This window comes from Capricornis sumatraensis, chromosome 2 (assembly GCF_032405125.1).
Source record: "Capricornis sumatraensis isolate serow.1 chromosome 2, serow.2, whole genome shotgun sequence".
Lineage (NCBI taxonomy): Eukaryota > Metazoa > Chordata > Mammalia > Artiodactyla > Bovidae > Capricornis > Capricornis sumatraensis.
The window spans coordinates 11022015-11041446 of record NC_091070.1 but is presented as its reverse complement, the minus strand read 5'-3'; the positions used below and the strand labels follow the sequence as shown (position 1 = coordinate 11041446).

The window sequence follows — 19432 nt, the reverse complement described above, 5'->3', positions numbered from 1 at the left end:
TGATAGAAGTAAAGCCCAATGTTGTAAAGAACAATATTGCATAGGAACCTGGAATGTTAGGTCCATGAATTCAGGTAAATTGGAAGTGGTCAAACAGGAGATGGCAAGAGTGAACATAGACATTTTAGGAATCAGCAAACTAAAATGGACTGGAATGGGTGAATTTAATACAGATGACCATTATATCTACTACTGTGGGCAAGAATCCCTTAGAAGAAATGGAGTAGCTCTCATAGTCAACAAAAGAATCCGAAATGCAGTATTTGGGTGCAATCTCAAAAATGACAGAATGATCTCTGTTCATTTCCAAGGCAAACCATTCAACACCCCAGTAAGCCAAGTCTATACCCCAACCACTAATGCTGAGGAAGCTGAAGTTGAACAGTTCTGTGAAGACCTATAGGACCTTCTAGAACTAACACCCAAAAAAGATGTCCATTTCATCATAGGGAACTGGAATGTAAAAGAAGTCAAGAAACACCTGGAGTAACAGGCAAATTTGGCCCTGGAGTACAAAATGAAGCAGGGCAAAGGCTAACAGAGTTTTACCAAGAGAATGCCCTGGTCATAGCAAACAGCCTCTTCCAACAATACAAGAGATGACTCTACAAATGGACATCACCAGATGGTCAATACTGGAATCAGATTAATTATATTCTTTGCAGCCAAAGATGGAGAAGCTCCATACAGTCTGCAAAAACAAAAGTGGGAGCTGACTGGATCAGAGCATGAACTCCTTTTACAAAATTCAGATTTATTTTGAAAAAGTACGGAAAACCACCAGGGCATTCAGGTATGACCTTATCAACCCCTTTATGAATATATAGTGGAAGTAACAAATAGATTCAAGGAATTATACCTGATAGAGTGCCTGAAGAACTATGGACAGAGGTTCATGATATTGTACAGGAGGCAAGGATCAAGACTATTTCCAAGGAAAAGAAATGCAAAAATGCAAAATGGTTGTCTGAGAAGGCCTTAAAAACAGCTGAGAAAAAAAGAGAAGTTAAAAGCAAAGGAGAAAACAAAAGATATACCCATCTGAATACAGAGTCCAAGAATAGCAAGGAGAGATAAGAAAGCCTTCCTCAGTAATCAATGCAAAGAAATAGAGGAAAACAACATAATGGGAAAGACTAGAGATCTCTTCAATAAAATAACAGATTCCAAGGGAACATTTCATGCAAAGATGGGCTCAATAAAGGATATGGACCTAACAGAAGCAGAGGATATTAAGAAGAGGTGGCAAGAATACATAGAAGAACTGTACAAAAAAGATCTTCACGTCACAGATAATCAAGATGGTGTGATCTCTCTCCTAAAGCCAGACATCCTGGAATGTGAAGTCAAGTGGGCCTTAGGAAGCATCACTGTGAACAAAACTAGTGGAGGTGATGGAATTCCCATTGAGTTATTTCAAATCCTAAAAGATGGTCCTGTGAAAGTGCTGCACTCAATATGCCAGCAAATTTGGAAAACAGCAGTGGCCACGGGGCTGGAAAAGGGCAGTTTTCATTCCAATCCCAAAGAAACGCAATGCCAAACAATGCTCAAACTATCACACAATTGTACTCATCTCACATGCTAGTAAAGTAATGCTCAAAATTCTCCAAGCCAGGATCCAGCAATACATGAACCACGAACTTCCAGATGTTCAAGCTGGTTTTAGAAAAGGCAGAGGAACCAGAGATCAAATTGCCAACATCCGTTGGATTATCAAAAAGCAAGAAAGTTCAAGAAAAACACTTACTTCTGCTTCCATGAAAACACCAAAGCCTTTGACTGTGTAGATCACAACAAACCATGGAAAATTCTTTGAGAGATGGGAATACTAGACCACTTGACTTGCCTGTTGAGAATTCTGTAGGTAGGTCAGGAAGCAACAGTTAGAACTGGACATGGAACAACAGACTGGTTCCAAATAGAAAAAGGAGTATGTGAAGGCTGTATATTGTTACCCTGCTCATTTAACTTATATGCAGAGTACATCATGAGAAACGTTGGTCTGGATGAAGTACAGGCTGGAATCAAGATTGCCAGGAGGAATATCAATAACCTCAGACACCAATCTAATGGCAGAAAGTGAAGAGGAACTAAAGAGCTTCTTGATGAAAGTGAAAGAGCAGAGTGAAAAAGCTTGTTTAAAGCTCAGTATTCAGAGAACTAAGATCATGGAATCCGGTCCCATCACTTCATGGCAAATAGATGGGGAAACAATGGAAACAGTGACAGACTTTATTTTCTTGGGCTCCAAAATCACTGCAGATGGTGACTGCAGCCATGAAATTAAAAGATGCTTACTCCTTGGAAGGAAAGTTATGACCAACCTAGACAGCATATTAAAAAGCAGAGACATTACTTTGCCAACAAAGGTCCATCTAGTCAAGGCTATGGTTTTTCTAGTGGTCATATGTAAGGATGTGAGAATTGGACTATAAAGAAAGCTAAGCGCTGAAGAATTGATGCTTTTGAACTGTAGTGTTGGAGAAGACTCTTGGGAACTCCTTGGACTGCAAGGAAATGCAACCAGTCCATCCTAAAGGAAATCAGTCCTGAATACTCATTGGAAGGACTGATGCTGAAGCTGAAACTCCAATACTTTGGTCACCTGATGTGAAGAGCTTACTTATTTGAAAAGACCTTGATGCTGGGAAAGACTGAAGGCAGAAGGAGAAGGGGACAACAAAGGATGAGATGGTTAGACGGCATCACTGACTGAACAGACATGAGTTTGAGTAAACTCCAGGAGTTGGTGATGGACAAGGAGGCCTGGCGGAGAAGGCAATGGCACCCCACTCCTGTAATCTTGCCTGGAAAATCCCACGGACAGAGGAGCTTGGTAGGCTGCAGCCCATGCAGTCACTAAGAGTTGGGCACGACTGAGCAACTTCACTTTCACTTTTTACTTTCATGCATTGGAGAAGGAAATGGCAACCCACTCCAGTATTCTTGCCTGGAGAATCCCAGAGACAGAGGAGCCTAGTAGGCTGCTGTCTATGGGGTCACACAGAGTTGGACATGACTGAAGCAACTTAGCAGCAGCAGCAGCAGAAGCAGGGAGGCCTGGCATGGTGCAGTCCATGGGGTCACAAAGAATCGGACACAATTGAGCAACCGAACCAAACTGAAGGCAACATTTCATGCAAATATGGGCAGAATAAAGGACAGAAATGGGATCGACCTAACAGAAATGGAAGATATTAAGAAAAGGTGTCAAGAAGACACAAAAGAGCTACACAAAAAAGGTCTTCATGACCCAGATAACCACTATGGTGTATCACTAACTTAGAGCCAGACAATCTGGAATGAAAAGTCAAGTGGGCCTTAGGAAGCATTACTATGAACAAAGCTAGTGGAGGTGATGGAATTCCAGTTGAGCTCTTTGAAATCCTAAAAGACAGTGCTATAAAAGTGTTGCACTCAATATGCCAGCAAACTTGGTAAACTCATCAGTGGCCACAGGACTGGAAAAGGTCAGTTTTCTTTCCAATCCCAAAGAAAGGTGATGCCAAAGAATGCTTAAACTACTGCATAATTGCACTCGTCTCACATGCTAGTAAAGTAATGCTCAAAATTCTCCAAGCCAGGCTTCAACAGTACAGGAACTTAAAATTTCCAGATGTTCAAGCTGGATTTAGAAAAGGCAGAGGAACCAGAGGCCAAATTGCCAATATCCATTGGATCATCGCAAAAGCAAGAGAGTTTCAGAAAAACATTTACTTCTGCTTCAGTGACAACGCCAAAGCCTTTGACTGTGTGGATCACAACAAAATGTGGAAAATTCTTTGAGAGATGGGAATACCAGACCCAGAGATGGTAGGTCAAGAAGCAACAGGTAGAGCCGAACATGGAACAACGGACTGGTTCCAAATTAAGAAAGGAGATCGTCAAGGCTGCATACTATCACTTTGCTGATTAAACTTCTTATATGCAGAGTACATCATGTGAAATGCCGGGCTGGATAAAGTACAAGCTGGAATTAAGTTTGCCAGGAGAAATACCAACCACCTCAGATTTGTAGATGACACCACCTTTATGGAAGAAAGCGAAGAGGAACTAAAGAGCCTCTTGATGAAAGTGAAAGAGCAGAATGAAAAAGCTGGCTTAACACTGAAAATTCAAAAAACTAAAATCATGGCAGCTGGTCCCATCATTTCATGGCAATTAGATGGGGAACAATGGAAACAGTGACAGACTTTATTTTGGAGGGCTCCAAAATCACTGCAGATGGTGAATGCAGCCATGAAATTAAAAGACACTTGCTCCTTGGAAGAAAAGCTATCACAGACCTTGAAAGCGTATTAAAAAGCAGAGACATTACCTGGCTCAAAAAGGTTGGTCTGTATAGTCAAAGGTATGATTTTTCTGGTAGTCATGTATGAGTGTGTGTTGCACCATAAGGAACGCTAGCGCTGAAGAAGTAATGGCTTTGAACTGTGGTGCTGGAGAAGACTCTAAAGAGTCCCTTGGACAGCAGGGAAATCAAACCAGTTAATCCTAAAGGAAATCAATCCTGAATATTCATTAGAAGGACTGATACTGAAGCTGAAGCTCCAATACTTTGGCCACCTGATGCAAAGAGCTGACTCATTGGAAAAGACCCTGATGCTGGGAAAGCCTGAAGGCAGGAGGAGAAGGGGACGACAGAGGATGAGATGGTTGGATGGCATCACCAACCCAATGCACATGAATTTGAGCAAGCTCTGGGAGATGGTGTAGGACAGGGAAGCCTGACGTGCTGCAGTCCATGGGTAGCAAAGAGTTGGACATGGCTGAGTGTCTGAACAATAACAACAATCTAATAGTGCCCAAAATTTTTATACCCTAAAATACATTAAGAAACCACCCATTCCTCTTCACTCTCTCTGCTACCAGCCAATTCAAGTCAGCATCATCTCTTCCCAATATTCTCACAAACATTTGCTTAATTGGTCTCTTTGGTTTCAATCTTGCCAGTCCCTAGTGATTTCAGACTTTACAGCCAGTTACTTTGTAAAAATGTAAATTTGATCATATTGCTGTCCTGTTTGAAACTCTTTATAAAGGGTTTCCCATATACTAAAGGTAGAATTCCAACTCCTTTATGAGATCCTTTAGACCTCTATTTATCTTACAAATTCTTGTCTTGCCTCTCTTCTTTCAGATGCTACATTTCAGCATAATGATGGTCTCTCAGGACCTTAAAAATGAAATTGATTCCTTAGGTCCTCCCATATCCTTCCTACTGCCTAGAACTTATTTTTACTCTACAACCACCAATGTTAACTCTTGGTTATCATTTAAACACTGACTTCGTTTGAGAAGCCCACCTGGATTGCCACTTCAACCCTGCTCTTCCTACCCACGTTCAACCCTCTGTACTTGCACCCAACATCCCCTTACCTCCAACAAACATGAGGGTTGTTATATGTTCCCACCATGATGTAAACATTCTAACATAATTTCAAATATTCTATTATAAACACCTACTTAATATTTTTTTCATTAATTTTGGTAGAAAAGGGAAACAAACTACCCACTATAAGCAGCTTGTCCAGTACAGTCCCTTACATAGAACTGGTGCTCAATGAATATTTCTTCAATGAGTAAATGGAGCACCTTTGACTTATAGTAACTGGGAAGTGTTTAGAGATAAATAAACACCCCCTGCCCTTAAGGAGGATAACATTAAATGCAGAATGGCTGTTATATATAATTATATGATGATAATGAGTAAATAAAATTGACTTCAGTTTAGATACATGGGGATTTGCTAACATGGTAAATTGGAATTAAATATTTAGCTCTCCCTTCTGGGATAATCTAATCCACACTAAACACTTCTGGAAGACCATTTTATGATTCTATATTACAGATGGGAAAATAGGCACAGCAAAGTTAATTGAGTTACTCAAGGTTACCCAGTGAATCAGAAGCAGAGCCAAGTTGTCAATATCTAGTACTTAGTGCTATCATTTTTAAACACCATTTTGTCTTTTTCTGTGATTGTCAGACTTCACTCTGTATACTTTAACAGCCTTCTCAAAACTATTTCTTGTACTATGTATATTTGCATATGGAAATTCACAAATGGAGGTACTTTGAGATGCATTTTCTTCTAGTCTTTAAAGTGAGAGACTTTCTGGGATGTGTCTCTGCACTCCTGTACACTCTGAGGTACTCCCTTCTTTGTTCTTAACAGAGTGTTCGTGTTAGGCACTAATTGCCACTACAAAGTGCCAAGGTTGAACTCTTCTGCACTGGACCTCAGATTGGATACGCTACATCTGTAAGTGCCCATAGTGAGTGGGCTGGTGCATTCCATTGCACTCAATGGACATTCTGGTGGAAAATGCTGCCAGTACTTAATAAATATTTGACAGGCTATTAAATTTAACAGGATTTCTAGTTCCAACATTCATATTGTGAGAGAAATAAACTCAAAAAGGTTTATGATGCCATTTCAAAAGGCCAGATGCCTTTTGTACTTTGTGCCATATATGTACTAAGTACTCAATAAATATGCTTATATGTGGTGTTCGGGGGCTAAAGGCAAACATAGTGCATAATCAAAAGGCCTCAGAAAACCTTTATCACTTCTGTACTATATACAATTAGTGGACAAACTTTCACTCTTTATAACAACAAGTATTGCTGATATTAATTTCTCAAAGACAGGGCAAGTATACACTTGAGATTTTTTCCCCTAGTCCCAGACTGGACCAACCAGGGCTCTTTCTTTTTATACCTGAATATAGCACAAGGTGTTAAAATAAGCTGTATAAATTGTGGCTAACACATGCAACTTTTATTAGGTATGCAGTAATAAAATTAGGTATTTTATTAGGTATACTACACTCCTCTGAATCATTTTTCAGATCAGTTATACAATTTTCTCTCACCAGATACATTATCAAATAAAAGAATCCCCAATAAGAGAACATTTCTCTTGCTCTGTGAGCTTTGCTTAACCCTTCCTTTGTTCACCAGAAGCAAACATCTCTACCCCTAAAGCACTCAAGTCAGCTCATTATATCAGTCTCCAGCCCCGCCTTGCGGCTCCAGGCTCAAGAAGAACTCTAAATGTCCAAAGTATTTACTGTTCTTAATCCCCAGTGTGATGTTAAATGAATTGGTTCTGTCATGTGAGTATAACTGATTATGTTTCCCCTAATAAAGATAGGCACTCGAGTTACCCATTTGTAAGTCAGCCTATGTAAAAGGAAGAGAGAACTTCTGTCAGATGCTAAGTTAACATCAATTGCTCACACCATGGAAATGTCAATTAAAATCTGAATGTAATCTTTCAAACACAATTTTCCAGTCCAAGAAATGCGCATACATCCATAGTGAATTGAGAGGCATACAAGGTAAAGTATTAAGCTCAACAGGTGTGTTAATATTCTTGGTTGGTCATTGGTAATAACAGGATGATACTTGTAGAGTCAGAATACTTTTGATTTCACTTGAAAATGCAGATTCCATGAATTCATTCTCATTCATTAGCTCTGTTTGAGGGGAAAGGACTTTACAGAGATGTTGCTTCATTTCTGAATGCTGCAGTTCCAACTAAGCTCTGCCAAGAAAAAATGGTTCCTTTTAAGAGTACATAGAGATGGAGTTGACTTCCTGCTTTCAGAGATTATGAATGCTCTCAAACACTTCCAAAACAAAGTAAATTCCAAGATGGGTATTAAAGATTATTTTTTAAACTCCATTTGCCATAGTGGTCTGAATGTGACTATGACAAAGGCTAACAGAGTGAAAACAAATGTTTAAACCAAAGGTACCTGCCCACTGGAGAATTTACCTGCAGAGATTCCATTTCTTCATCTTTTCTATGAGTCTCCTCCAGCAGATCTAAAATAAGAAAGTAAAATACTGGGTAAAATATAATGTAAAAATGCATTGCTTCTTAGTATCAAAAGTTGATTCAGTCAGTAGCTTGCATAAACTATTGCCTGGAAAGAGAATTTGATGTTGAAGTACAAGAAACAACAAGAAAGGAATGCTCTACGATCCCAGCTGATGAAATGAGGCAGAGATCTGGGCACTGCCATGCCTAAGCTAGCTGAGAAGCCCTGGGTGATCTGAGGTCTGGTGGAGATTCCAGAAAATGAGACCAACTCAAGTACAAGTTTAACCTCATACCAATGCTTTAGAAATTTGGTCTAATGATTATGTAACTTAAAAACAATACAAAATTTTCTGAAAAAAAAAATTTTTTTTCTTTCAAAAGAAAAAAAATAGAGACAAACCATTTGCTCTTAAAATAAGCTCCCAAGCCAAGTTCCACCTCTAGAGTCAATTTTTATAACCAAATTAAAATACCCTGGAATTATGGGTGTTATAAATGGAAAGAGAACACCCCCTTAACTGTAAAGTCATTAATTATCATTTCACACTGAGAGGGTGGGAAGCGCTGAAGCCACATCTGACCAACCGTCTGGCACCATCTAAGAGAAATCAGTGGCTGGAAGGTGAGTCACTCAACTCCAGAGATTCCTGTCTAAATGCATGTGTACAGGCACGGTGTCTCAGTGTCCTGCATTAATTTATGAACTTGCTATAAAGGAGAATGCATTTGGCAAGCAGAATTTTCTGCCTGCAGCCATACCACCCTGTGCTCTGATCTTATTAGATCTTGCAAACCTAAAGAGGGCTGGGCTGACTTAGAACTTGGATGGAAACTGGTAAAAAAAAATACCTACAGCAGCGCACATCATGATTAGTGTTTGCCTTACGCTGTGATGTATATAACTTACCAAGAGGCTGTGCTGCAGAAAAGGAAAATATAACACACAGAAACTCAATGTATATCCCAGAAAAGCAAATGCAAATGTTAGTAGCAAATGCTGCTAGAAGGAGCAGGAAAGTAGTATAGTGGGTAGCAAGTCACACTGGCCTGTGTCATAACTGAGGGGCAAAATCCTGAAACTTCAGGAGACCTGGTGGATGATATAATTGATGGTGATGACTTTTTGAGACTGCACAGTGAAGAGAAATACAGAGGGATGTCAGGTAATCTCCTTAACACACAATGTACTGGGATTAGGGATAAAAGTCAGGTGTGCTCTGTACCTGTCGATGGCTGATGTTGGCTCCCAAAGCACCCACAATCTGAGTTACATCAAGAAAGCTATGGGAGAATCATTAGGGTTTTATTATTAGGGCTTTATTTTTAAAGGTTTTTGTTGGCACATCAAATTTTTAGCTATAAAGTACAGACACCAATGGGTGGCGTGATACGTTAAGTGTCCTCGATCATTTTGCTTCCTTTATCCTTACTTATCCAATGTGACAATGCAGCTACTGTCATTAAGAGGTCATGGGTATCTTGCATCTAAGCGTGCCACCTGACTTGATCTGGTAAATAGAAAATTGCAGAAGTAAGTGTGCCCATCCACACTGAGAGTTCATAAGGCCTCATGCATTTTCACTTTTCCACTTGGTATTCTGTCACTACCATTTGCACAAGCCCAGGCCAGCCTGCTAGGTGACAAGAGACACATGGTCCAGGGTTCTTTCCACTCCTGAAACTCTGCAGGTTGCCCCAGCTGGTAGCCAGCAAATGCCCAGAAGCCAGATGACTTCCTGTTAGTCATCTGGCTTCATAAAAGGAAAATGTAATGCACAGAAATTCAGTGTATATCCCAGAAGGGCAAATGCAAATATGTTTAGCAAATGCTGCCAGGCGGAGCAGGGAACAGTGCAGCGGGTAGCAAGTCGCACTGGTCTGTGTCGTAACTGGGAGGGCAACATCCCGAAACTTCAGGGAACCTGGCATGATATAATTGATGGTGCTGGCAGCCAACTGAGACCAGACAAACTGCCCAGCTAAGCCCGATACCAATTTCAGCTCACGGATTCATGACTTATGGGACAAATGTAATTGGGGGTTGTTTTGGTACACAGCACTTGCTCACTGATAATAATCAGCTAACCAAACATGCTAACTGAACAACAGGCAATTAGAATTTATTAGAAGGCTATAAGATTAATTCACCAATATATCTAATAACAATAGATAATAGAAAAACGGATCCAGATTCTGGAGAGAAAAACAACTGATCTGGGTGGGTAGGAATGTAGGTAGCATGAACTAATGGGCATTTTATACTGGGTAACACTCATCTTCGCATTACTCCACTCAAGATGGAATTCCATTACAGAGAAGAGCTAATGAGACGAGCTTAGATGTCTTGCTTACTGCTTGGCCAAGGGAAAGTATGAAACACTTTCACTGATAATCCCAGAAGAATTGGATGAAGACCAGAAAGGACTGTTTCCAAACATCAGGGCACTATTAACAAGAGGAGGAGGTATGGATATCAGACAGGCCAAAACAACAGATGGGTTTAGTAATTGTATCTTCAGCACAACTCTCTTCAGTATTTGTGAGACATAAAGTACTTCAATATCTTGGCTATTGTAAATAATGCTTCAATAAACATGGGGGTGAATGTATCTTTTTGGATTTAGTGTTTTCATTTTCTTCAGAAAAATACCCAGAAGGGGAATTGTAGGATCACGTGGCTGTTGTAGTTTTAATTTTTTGAGGAGCCTCCAAACTATTACCTCCAATGGTTGCACCAACTTACATTCCAACAGTGCACAACGGTTCTCTTTTCCTCATATCCTTGCCAGCATTTGCTTCTGTTGTCTTCTTGATAATAACCATGCTAACAGGTGTGAGGTGATAACTCATTATGGTTTTGATTTGCATGTCCCTGATGATTAGTGATGTTAAGCATCTTTTTAAGTGTGTGCTGGCCATCTGTATAACTCCCTTGGAAAAGCGTCTATTTAGTCCTCTGCCCATTTTTGAAATCAGATTTTTTTAATTGAGTGGTCTGAGTTCTTTATATTGATATAATTTAGATATTAACTCCTTATCAGATATATCATTTTCAAATATCTTCTCCCCCACAGTGGGTTGCTTTTTTGTTGATGATTTCCTTTGCTCTGCAAAAGCATTTCAGTTTGATGCAGTCCCGTTGTTGTTGTTTTTTTAATTATTGCCCTTGCCTGAGGAGACACATCCAAAAAATACTGCCAAGATATCCCTATGTTTTCTTCTAGGAGTCTTATGGCTTCAGGTCTTCTCAAGTCTTTAACTCATTTTTAGTTTATTCTTGTATATTGCGTAAGAAAGTATCTGTGAATCAATAAAGAAGATGTGATACATATATATGATGAAATACTAGCCATAAAAAAAAGGAAGGAAATCTTGCCATTTGTAACAACACAGATGGACCTAGAGGGTATTATGCTGTGAAATAAGTCAGAGAAAGAAAGACAAATACCATATTATTTCACTTACAAGTGGAATCCAAAAACAAATCCATAACACCAAACAAAACAAAACAGGCAAACTCATGGATACAGTGAACAAACTGGTAGTCTAGGGGTGGGTGAGAAGGTTGGGTGAAATAAGTGAAAGGATTAAGAGGTACAAAATTCCAGTTATAAATAAGTCATGGTGATGGAATGTATGGTATAGGGAATATTGTCAATAACACTGCAATAGCTTTGCATGATGACAGATGTTTACTAAACATACCATGGTGATCAATCTGTATTGTATAGAAATGTCAAATTACTATGTTGTATTGTTTTCGTTCAGTCGCTAAGTTGTGTCCAACTCTTTGCGACTCCATGAACTGCAGTACGCCAGGCTTCCCTGTCTACCAGTTCCCAGAGTTTGTGCAAACTCATGTCCATTGAGTTGGTGATGCCATCCAACCATCTCATTCTCTGTCGCCCTCTTCTCCTCCTGCCCTCAATCTGAAACTGATACAATACTGTATGTCAACTAAACTTCAATTAAATTTTTTTTTTAATAAAAAAGTATCTGTGAGATACAAAATCACTAGTGTGTCACTATGTGGCTATGGCCATTTTGCTCCAGTACCTACCTATATAGGAGGTTCTCAGAGCTGAACCCCTTGTGATGAATGACATGGTTAATGAAACAGTGGAGCCGGAACAGTGGATAGTGGGGTATAACAACCATTAAAGAAAACTGACCTTGTTTCTCCAGGGTCAACTTGGTATGGCAAACAACCAATCTTCTTAGCCAAAACTTAACTGGATAAGTAATAGGTTTTGAATTTTATAGCCAAGCTCAACTCACACATTTGATAAAATAAATTATTTTTATTTTATTTAGTAAAGGAGTTCAGTCTATCCTTAGAACGTCATAGAACTATCACAATTTAAAAATTATGCTCTCGGTTTTCTTCAAATACATAAACGGGACACTGCTCTTCTAAAAAGCTGATGCCAATGGCAATGCTTGATTTTGAATGACTTTACAAAACTACCATGGAATTTCTATAGTTGATTTAAAATACAGAACTCCCCTTCTGTTCACTCTCACTGATTTTCATCCCAGCTTCTATCAAGGGTGTAAGTGGACAACTGTTCTTTTTCTGTCTCTATGTCAAATCCTTCCCTTTTGAGAGCTTCACGTTCTTCTCCATGTGGTTCCTGTGAAACTTGCAGTCAAAGGGCCAACCTCTCTGGCCACAAAAGTAGGTCATGACCCAGACTGGCCTATCAGGGCATCTTACCTCCCCAAGCATATAAGCTAAGCAAATGCCAGCAGGAATCCTTTTTTTAGGGAAGAATATGGATTCCAAGAGAGAACTCTCCTTCTGAACCTGCAAGCTTAGATAAGCCTGGTGCTTCCAAGGTGCTATTTTCTCCTATGTCAAAGGAATGTGTACCAACCATGAAGCTGCCAGGGAAGAACCCAGAGTCAAGAAGCAGAATTGGCTGAGGACAAGATCCACCCTTATCTGAAGGCCACATAACTGCTTCTAATGTGTTTCTTTTTCTTTTTTATTCAGTAGTAGCTGCATTGCTGTCATTGCTAAAAGTCTCTGCGGATGTGGCTGTGCTGAACCTTCTTATCTCAGCGCAGAAACTTGGAGAACTTGGGGTTAGCAAGAACTTTGTATTTCACAGTGAAACATTTCATTCTGTAATAAATAGATGAAGACATGAAGCTCCAAGAAGGCAAACTGTTTGCCTGCAATTACCTAGCGCTACAGCCACAGCTAGAGCTCTGCTCTCACGTCTCCCTAGCTCATCTCTTTAGTACCACTCAGTACTTAACTGCATCCTTCTTCATATGGTTATTTTATTTTTAAAAAATAATTTTAAAATACATTTATTTATGGCAGCACTGGGTCTTCGTCGCTGCCCCCGTGTTTTCTCGAGCTGCAGTGAGCAGGGGCTACTCTCCAGCTGTGGTGAGAGGGCTTCCCACTCTGGTGGCGTCCCTCCTGGAGCATGGGCTCCAGGGCGGTCTGGCTTCAGCTGCTCCAAGGCATGTGGGGCCTTTCCAGATTGAACCCATGTCCCCTGCATTGGCAAATAGATTCTTAACCACTGGATGACCAGGGAAGTTCCATATGGTTATTTTTTAAGTGCACACATTTGTATTCATCTCACTTATCTTAGGAGGCCACTGATGTCAACAATGAGGGCTTTGATGTCTTTATATCCACAGCTTCCCTAACCACTGCTTAACCACCTTTGCTACTTAACTCAGTTCCCTAAAATACCCTTCTCTGCCTATATCATTTCTTTATTCATTTGCTCACTTGCTAGGTGCATTGTTCAAGTATATGCATTTGGAATGATAAACAGGGCTGTTAACCTGTGCTGATGAAAAATGGCTACTAGGCATCACTGAGAAGCGACTGCTTTATTGCAAACAGACATGAGATGGGGGAACACAGGTGAGATCTCTGGACAGCTGACGTTACACAATACTGTGACAATAGAGTGTGCTGTGACTCCTGGGTCTAATGAGCAAACTTGCTGTTTGTTCTTCCTTGCTTTAGAACAAATGATCAGCATGGAAAATGCTGAAGGGCTTCTCTGCTCCCTTGCTCACCACTGGCATGTTTCTGTTTTTCTTTATTATTCTCTGGTTTGCTGTTCAACACAAACAGCAATTCAACTGCCATGCAAATTGCTGTGGCTAAATGTGCTTCCATCAACATTAGTAAATGAGAGGTGCTTTTTTTTTTTTTTTTTTGGTGAAAAGGGCAGCCATCCTGTGTATTTGTGTTGGACTGGCTTGAGCCAGTTTAAATGAGCTGATACTAACTCATTATGACATATGGTTATTAGAGGAGGGAAAAAGTCCCACTTAAAAAAGCAGGACATTATGGGTGAGAAGCGGAGAATCCTGTTGTTCTGTTTTGTTTTCTTCCACGTTGCATTTCTCTGGCACACACAGGGTAATATATCATGATCATGTTTCTGGCTAAGACTGTCTTCCACCACTTCCTTTGCAACTAGTGGTCTGGCTATTTAAGGAGGTTTGACACTTTTTAAATGTTGATTCTGGTTCCTAGTAGCCAAGGAAACAGATAGGTTGTTTGTTTAACTGCTTTTAAAAGGAGAATCCTGTTCAGGTGTGCATAAGTCATTTAGCAGCTTGACCCTTCACAGAAAGGTTGGAGATCAAGCTTAGAAAGAAGTAGGTTTTTGATTTTGTTTTCCCTAAATTTTACTATAAAATATCTCATTCACATTATAACTCAGCCTAGTTGGTAATGGAGAGAAAGTTCTAGAAACAAGGATTTCAGACTCAGCAGCATTTATAACAATAGCACTGGACGCGGTAGCAGTGGCAGGAGAATATGGTGAAATAGTGACTGCAGTTTAGGAAAAAGCATTTAGTTTCTGGCTCATGTATCCCATTTAGTAATTTAGTGCTCCTTTTCAATGCTACTCTACGTATCCTAACATCTATGAAAAACAATGTGATGTGAAAGTAGCTAGATGTGTCCAACTTTTTGCGACCACATGGACTATACAGTCCATGGAATTCTCCAGGCCATAATACTGGAGTGGGTAGCTGTCCCCTTATCAAAGGGATCTTCCCAACTCAGGGATCGAACCCATGTCTCCTGCATTGCAGGCAGATTCTTTACCAGCTGAGCCACCAGGAAAGCCCAAGAATACTGTAGTGGGTAGCTTATCCAGTCTCTAGCGGATCTTCCCAACCCAGGAATTGAACTGGGGTCTCCTGCATTGCCCGGCAGAGTCTTTAACATCTGAGCTACAGGGAAGCCTGTGGAAAACAACAGATAATGTAAAATAATAGACAATGTAATTCCCATGAAATTTCTATGGAAAACCCATGGAAAACAATAGATAATGTAAATTCTCAAAAGAATAATTTGTAGCAAGTAAACCCGTGCCATTTTTCTTTGTGGGTGGTAGGTGTGGCACAATGGAATTAACCAAATTAAAGAACACACCACAACCCTAAGATGCCACAAACGACGGACCTAGCCTCCCACTGTTACATGCTAGATGCTCCAGATACTATCTACATGCTGAAGACACGGTCAATTTCCCTTTTCTTTTCCTGGCTCCCAAGTTATTCAGGATTGCTGACACTTTAGGGACCACTGAACTAACCTAATGCTAAGGTTTTTGATTTTGATTTTTTAAAAAAAGAAGTAGAATTCTTATGAATTAAGTCACACACACTTTCAAGTGTATAGCATAAACAAACAATTTAAAAAGCTAAAAGAAATCAGCTTTGGTGGAAGCAGAAGTGAAGGGGCTGGAGGCCCAACCACTGGACTTCCCTCTAATCCTGGCATCATCCTCTGTGGGGCTGTGATATCGCTATAAAGCTCCACACTGTGCTAATTGAGGACCACTGCTCACTGCTCTAACCCACTTTTCACATCTTAGAGATGAGGACTGAGTTCTGAGAGATTAAAAGGCCCTGTCAACATCACATAACTAGTGAATAGAAGTGTGTGAACCTAAGCCTGGGGTTTCTGACCTGGACCAGGGTTATTTCTCAAAACAGTGACTATCTTCCTTGCCTTTCGAGATTTCTACTGACATGACATAGTATTTCAAGCTCTGCCATAAATGCCTATACATTTTCCAATGTCTCCCCAAACTAAAAGGAAACTTTGCTAAAGCACTTGAATAACATCAGGCATCTATGAGAATACCTACAGTTAACGACAGTCCACAATAAAATGCCTCAACTCTGGGAGATGACATCAAAAGATGTGGCTGTGATGGAAAGCAAACACCTAGACACTTGAGAAAGCAGTTTTTTTTGGCAAAATGTGTTCAACATACAACATATATAGTATCTCACAATATAAAAACAGCAAAAAATTTGTTTAAAGGAATAGGTGACAGTTAAATAGTTGCTCAGCTTAATATAACATTTGTCAGCAAATGTTTTGCCTACTTTTTTACACTAGTAAAGGTAAATAAGATAAATGAATAACATTATGATTATACATTCGACACAAAACCTCAAAAAACAATAAAATGTATGCTTTTAAATAAACATTAGTAAAACACTTAATACAGTGTGAAAGTGTATAAACTGACATTAGTAAAACACTTAATATAGCCTGCTACATAGTAAGAGTTTATATATATGTGTACACATATATATAGTAATAATTACCCATAGTACATCTGCCAAAATTAGAAAAATATGTGAAAAATAATCAGCTGCATTTTGAAACAAATAAGCCAAACAAGCCCTCAAGCATTCTGAATTTGGATTCCATCCATAACTGGCAGCTACATTACTTAGAACTCGGCCATATCTACTGCCACCCACTGGTACATATCTGGATATACCACGGCGAGTTAAGAGTCTTCTCATCAGGCCAGACCACAGAAAACACACAGGTTAAAATGAAGAACAACATTCAAAAAGTATGTCTATCCTCTGTGGTTTGTCTCAGACGCTGAAACAACATGCTGGTCTACAGATGGAGCCCAAATGGCCCAATAAATGAAAGGGTCATAATCCACTGTCTGTCTTAGGCATGTGGTAAAACACCCAAATACAGGTACCCATGTTTTATTTGATGTCAGTCCACTTCTGGTGAAACTTTCCATCTTGACAACTTTAGAGATTTAAAACTTCTCCATAAAACTGCGACATTATGGAAAACAACAGAATAATCTGCCCCATTCAGCCTCCTTCTTGGCTCTGGTGTGAAGAAACACCAAGATACAGAATGGAGGTTTCAACTGAGTCAGCTATTCAGATTTTTAATATTTCGACTAGCAACAAGAGCAGAGAAAGTAAGAATATCTTAAGAAACAAGTTGACTGGCTTAAATCAATTTAAGGGCTATTTTGGTTAAAAGGACTACATGTGACAATTAGCATAATGAGCAAGAGACAGGTATGATCTGTTCTAAACAACACTTCGAGAATAAGTTTCATGTGCTCAAATTCAGGCATAAAATCATGTTCCTCCCTACATACAGTATCTCTAAATTAAATTCACCTAGTGGAAAGTTTGGCTTTTATTTAAATTCCTTTATCTTGGACTGTTTAGGTTCTGGACTTATAAGGTATAAGTGAGTATGTATTTTGGGGTTAGGGTAATTCTGGCTGTTTGATGTGTTCTTTGATCATCTTCGATTTATAGAAACCACAAGTCTTTGTGCTTGTTTCTTGATGTACCTACTAATAAATCAGATCTAGGCTTCTTAGGGAGAAGACAATGGCACCCCACTCTAGTACTCTTGCCTGGAAAATCCCATGGATGGAGGAGCTTGGTAGGCGGCAATCCATGGGGTCGCTCAGAGTCAGACATGACTGAGCGACTTCACTTTCACTTTTCACTTTCATGCACTGGAGAAGGAAATGGCAACCCACTCCAGTGTTCTTGCAGGGAAAATCCCAGGGACGGGGAGCCTGGTGGGCTGCTGTCTATGGGGTCACACAGAGTCGGACACGACTGAAGTGACTTAGCAGTAGCAGTAACAGGCTTCTTAGGCCTTTCAAACCCTAGGTCTACTCTAAATATATTGAAAATAGAGATGAAGGTCTGAAAACCAAACATAAAGAACAAATCTTAAAAGCAATGAGAAAGAAACAATACCATAGTTATAAGAGGAAAATAGAATCCTAGCAAATTTCTCTTTAGAATCCATTGAGATGATAAAAATTTTTAAATGCTGATAGAAAAAGAAACGACAACTCAAGAGTCCTGTATGCAGAGTCTCCTTCAAGACTAAAGGTGAATTCAAGGCATTTTCAGGGAGAAAAATTAAGATAATTAGTTGTCAACAGCTGTTATTTTAGGGACTGATACTTAAAAAACAACTAAAGAAAAGTTCCTGAAAAGAGATGATAAAAGAATCTTAAAAGATCAGGAAGAAAAAAAGAACACAGTAATCAAATATATGGATAAATCCAATAGATTTGCCTTCTCCTATTGAGGTTTTAAAATTATGTTTGATAGTTAACATAATGATGTGATATGACTCTAAATAAATATAGAAGAATATTTAAGACAATTAAATTACAAATAGGAAGGACAAAAGAACATGAAGGAAGAATGTTTTCTACTCTTCAAACTGATAAAATGACAATACTAGTAGACTTTGACAGCTATATATACATAGTGTAATGTTTACAGCAACCACTGAAAAAGCTACACAAAGAGATCCATTAGAAAAAGGAATCGATAAATCACAATGGAATTCTAAAATAACAAAAAAATGGAATTCTAAAAAACAATTTTTAGAAAAAATGGAATTCTACAAAAGTGAAATTCTAAAAAGCCAAAGAACCCACAGGAAGATAGAAAAAAGGCAGAGAAATAGAAAACAAAGAAAACAAACAAACAAACGGCAGACCTAAGTCCTAACATCAGTAATCACATTACATAAAGGTAGTCTGTGGGACTTCCCTGGTAGACCAGAGGTTAAGAACCCACCTGCTGGTCCAGGGGACATAGGTTCAATCCCTGGTCTGGGAACTAATATCCCACACGCTGCAAGGCAAAGTGCACCACATCTACGACCCCTGCATGCTCTAGAGCTCACGTGCCACAGTTACTGAGCCAGTGCACCGGTAGCTCACGCACCCTAAAGCCTGTGCTCTGCAACAAAAGAAGCCACCGCAATGGAAAGCCCTGTGCACTACAGCTACAGAGTAGCCCCTGCTCACTGCACAGGAGAAAGCCTGTGTGCAGAGGCAAAGAGCCTGTGTACCACAAGGAAGACCCAGGGAGGCCAAAAAAAAAAAAAAGGTCTAAATACACCAAATAAAAGATAGACAGATAAAAGACAGAAACTGGCAGACCAGATTAATGACCACTCTGCTATTTTATCCATGACATTACCTATGACGCTAACTATACGCTGTCTATAAGGCAGTCACTTCAAATATAATGATACAGGGAGAATGAAAGTAAAAAATGGAAAAAACATACACCATGTAAATATCAAGGAAAAAAAAAAAAAGCAGGGATTATTATATTGATGTAAAGTAGATTCCAGAGCAAAGAAAATGACCAGAAACAGAAAAGTACATTTTATACCGATAAAAAGGGCCAATCTAGCAAGTGATATAACCCAAAAGAACAACAGAGACACTCAAAACTAGAATCAGAAATTTGAACATCGCTCTC

General features: G+C 39.5%; 1 protein-coding gene across 1 annotated transcript in view; it reads right to left on the bottom strand.

The window, feature by feature from the left end:
* The window catches only part of CEP128 (centrosomal protein 128), a 441766-nt gene that overhangs the window by 93815 nt on the left and 328519 nt on the right, over positions 1-19432 (bottom strand). Inside the window, exon 18 of the mRNA XM_068966164.1 lies at positions 7790-7839. Within this exon, the coding sequence (XP_068822265.1) occupies positions 7790-7839 (50 nt within the window). The remainder of the gene's footprint in view (positions 1-7789; positions 7840-19432) is intronic.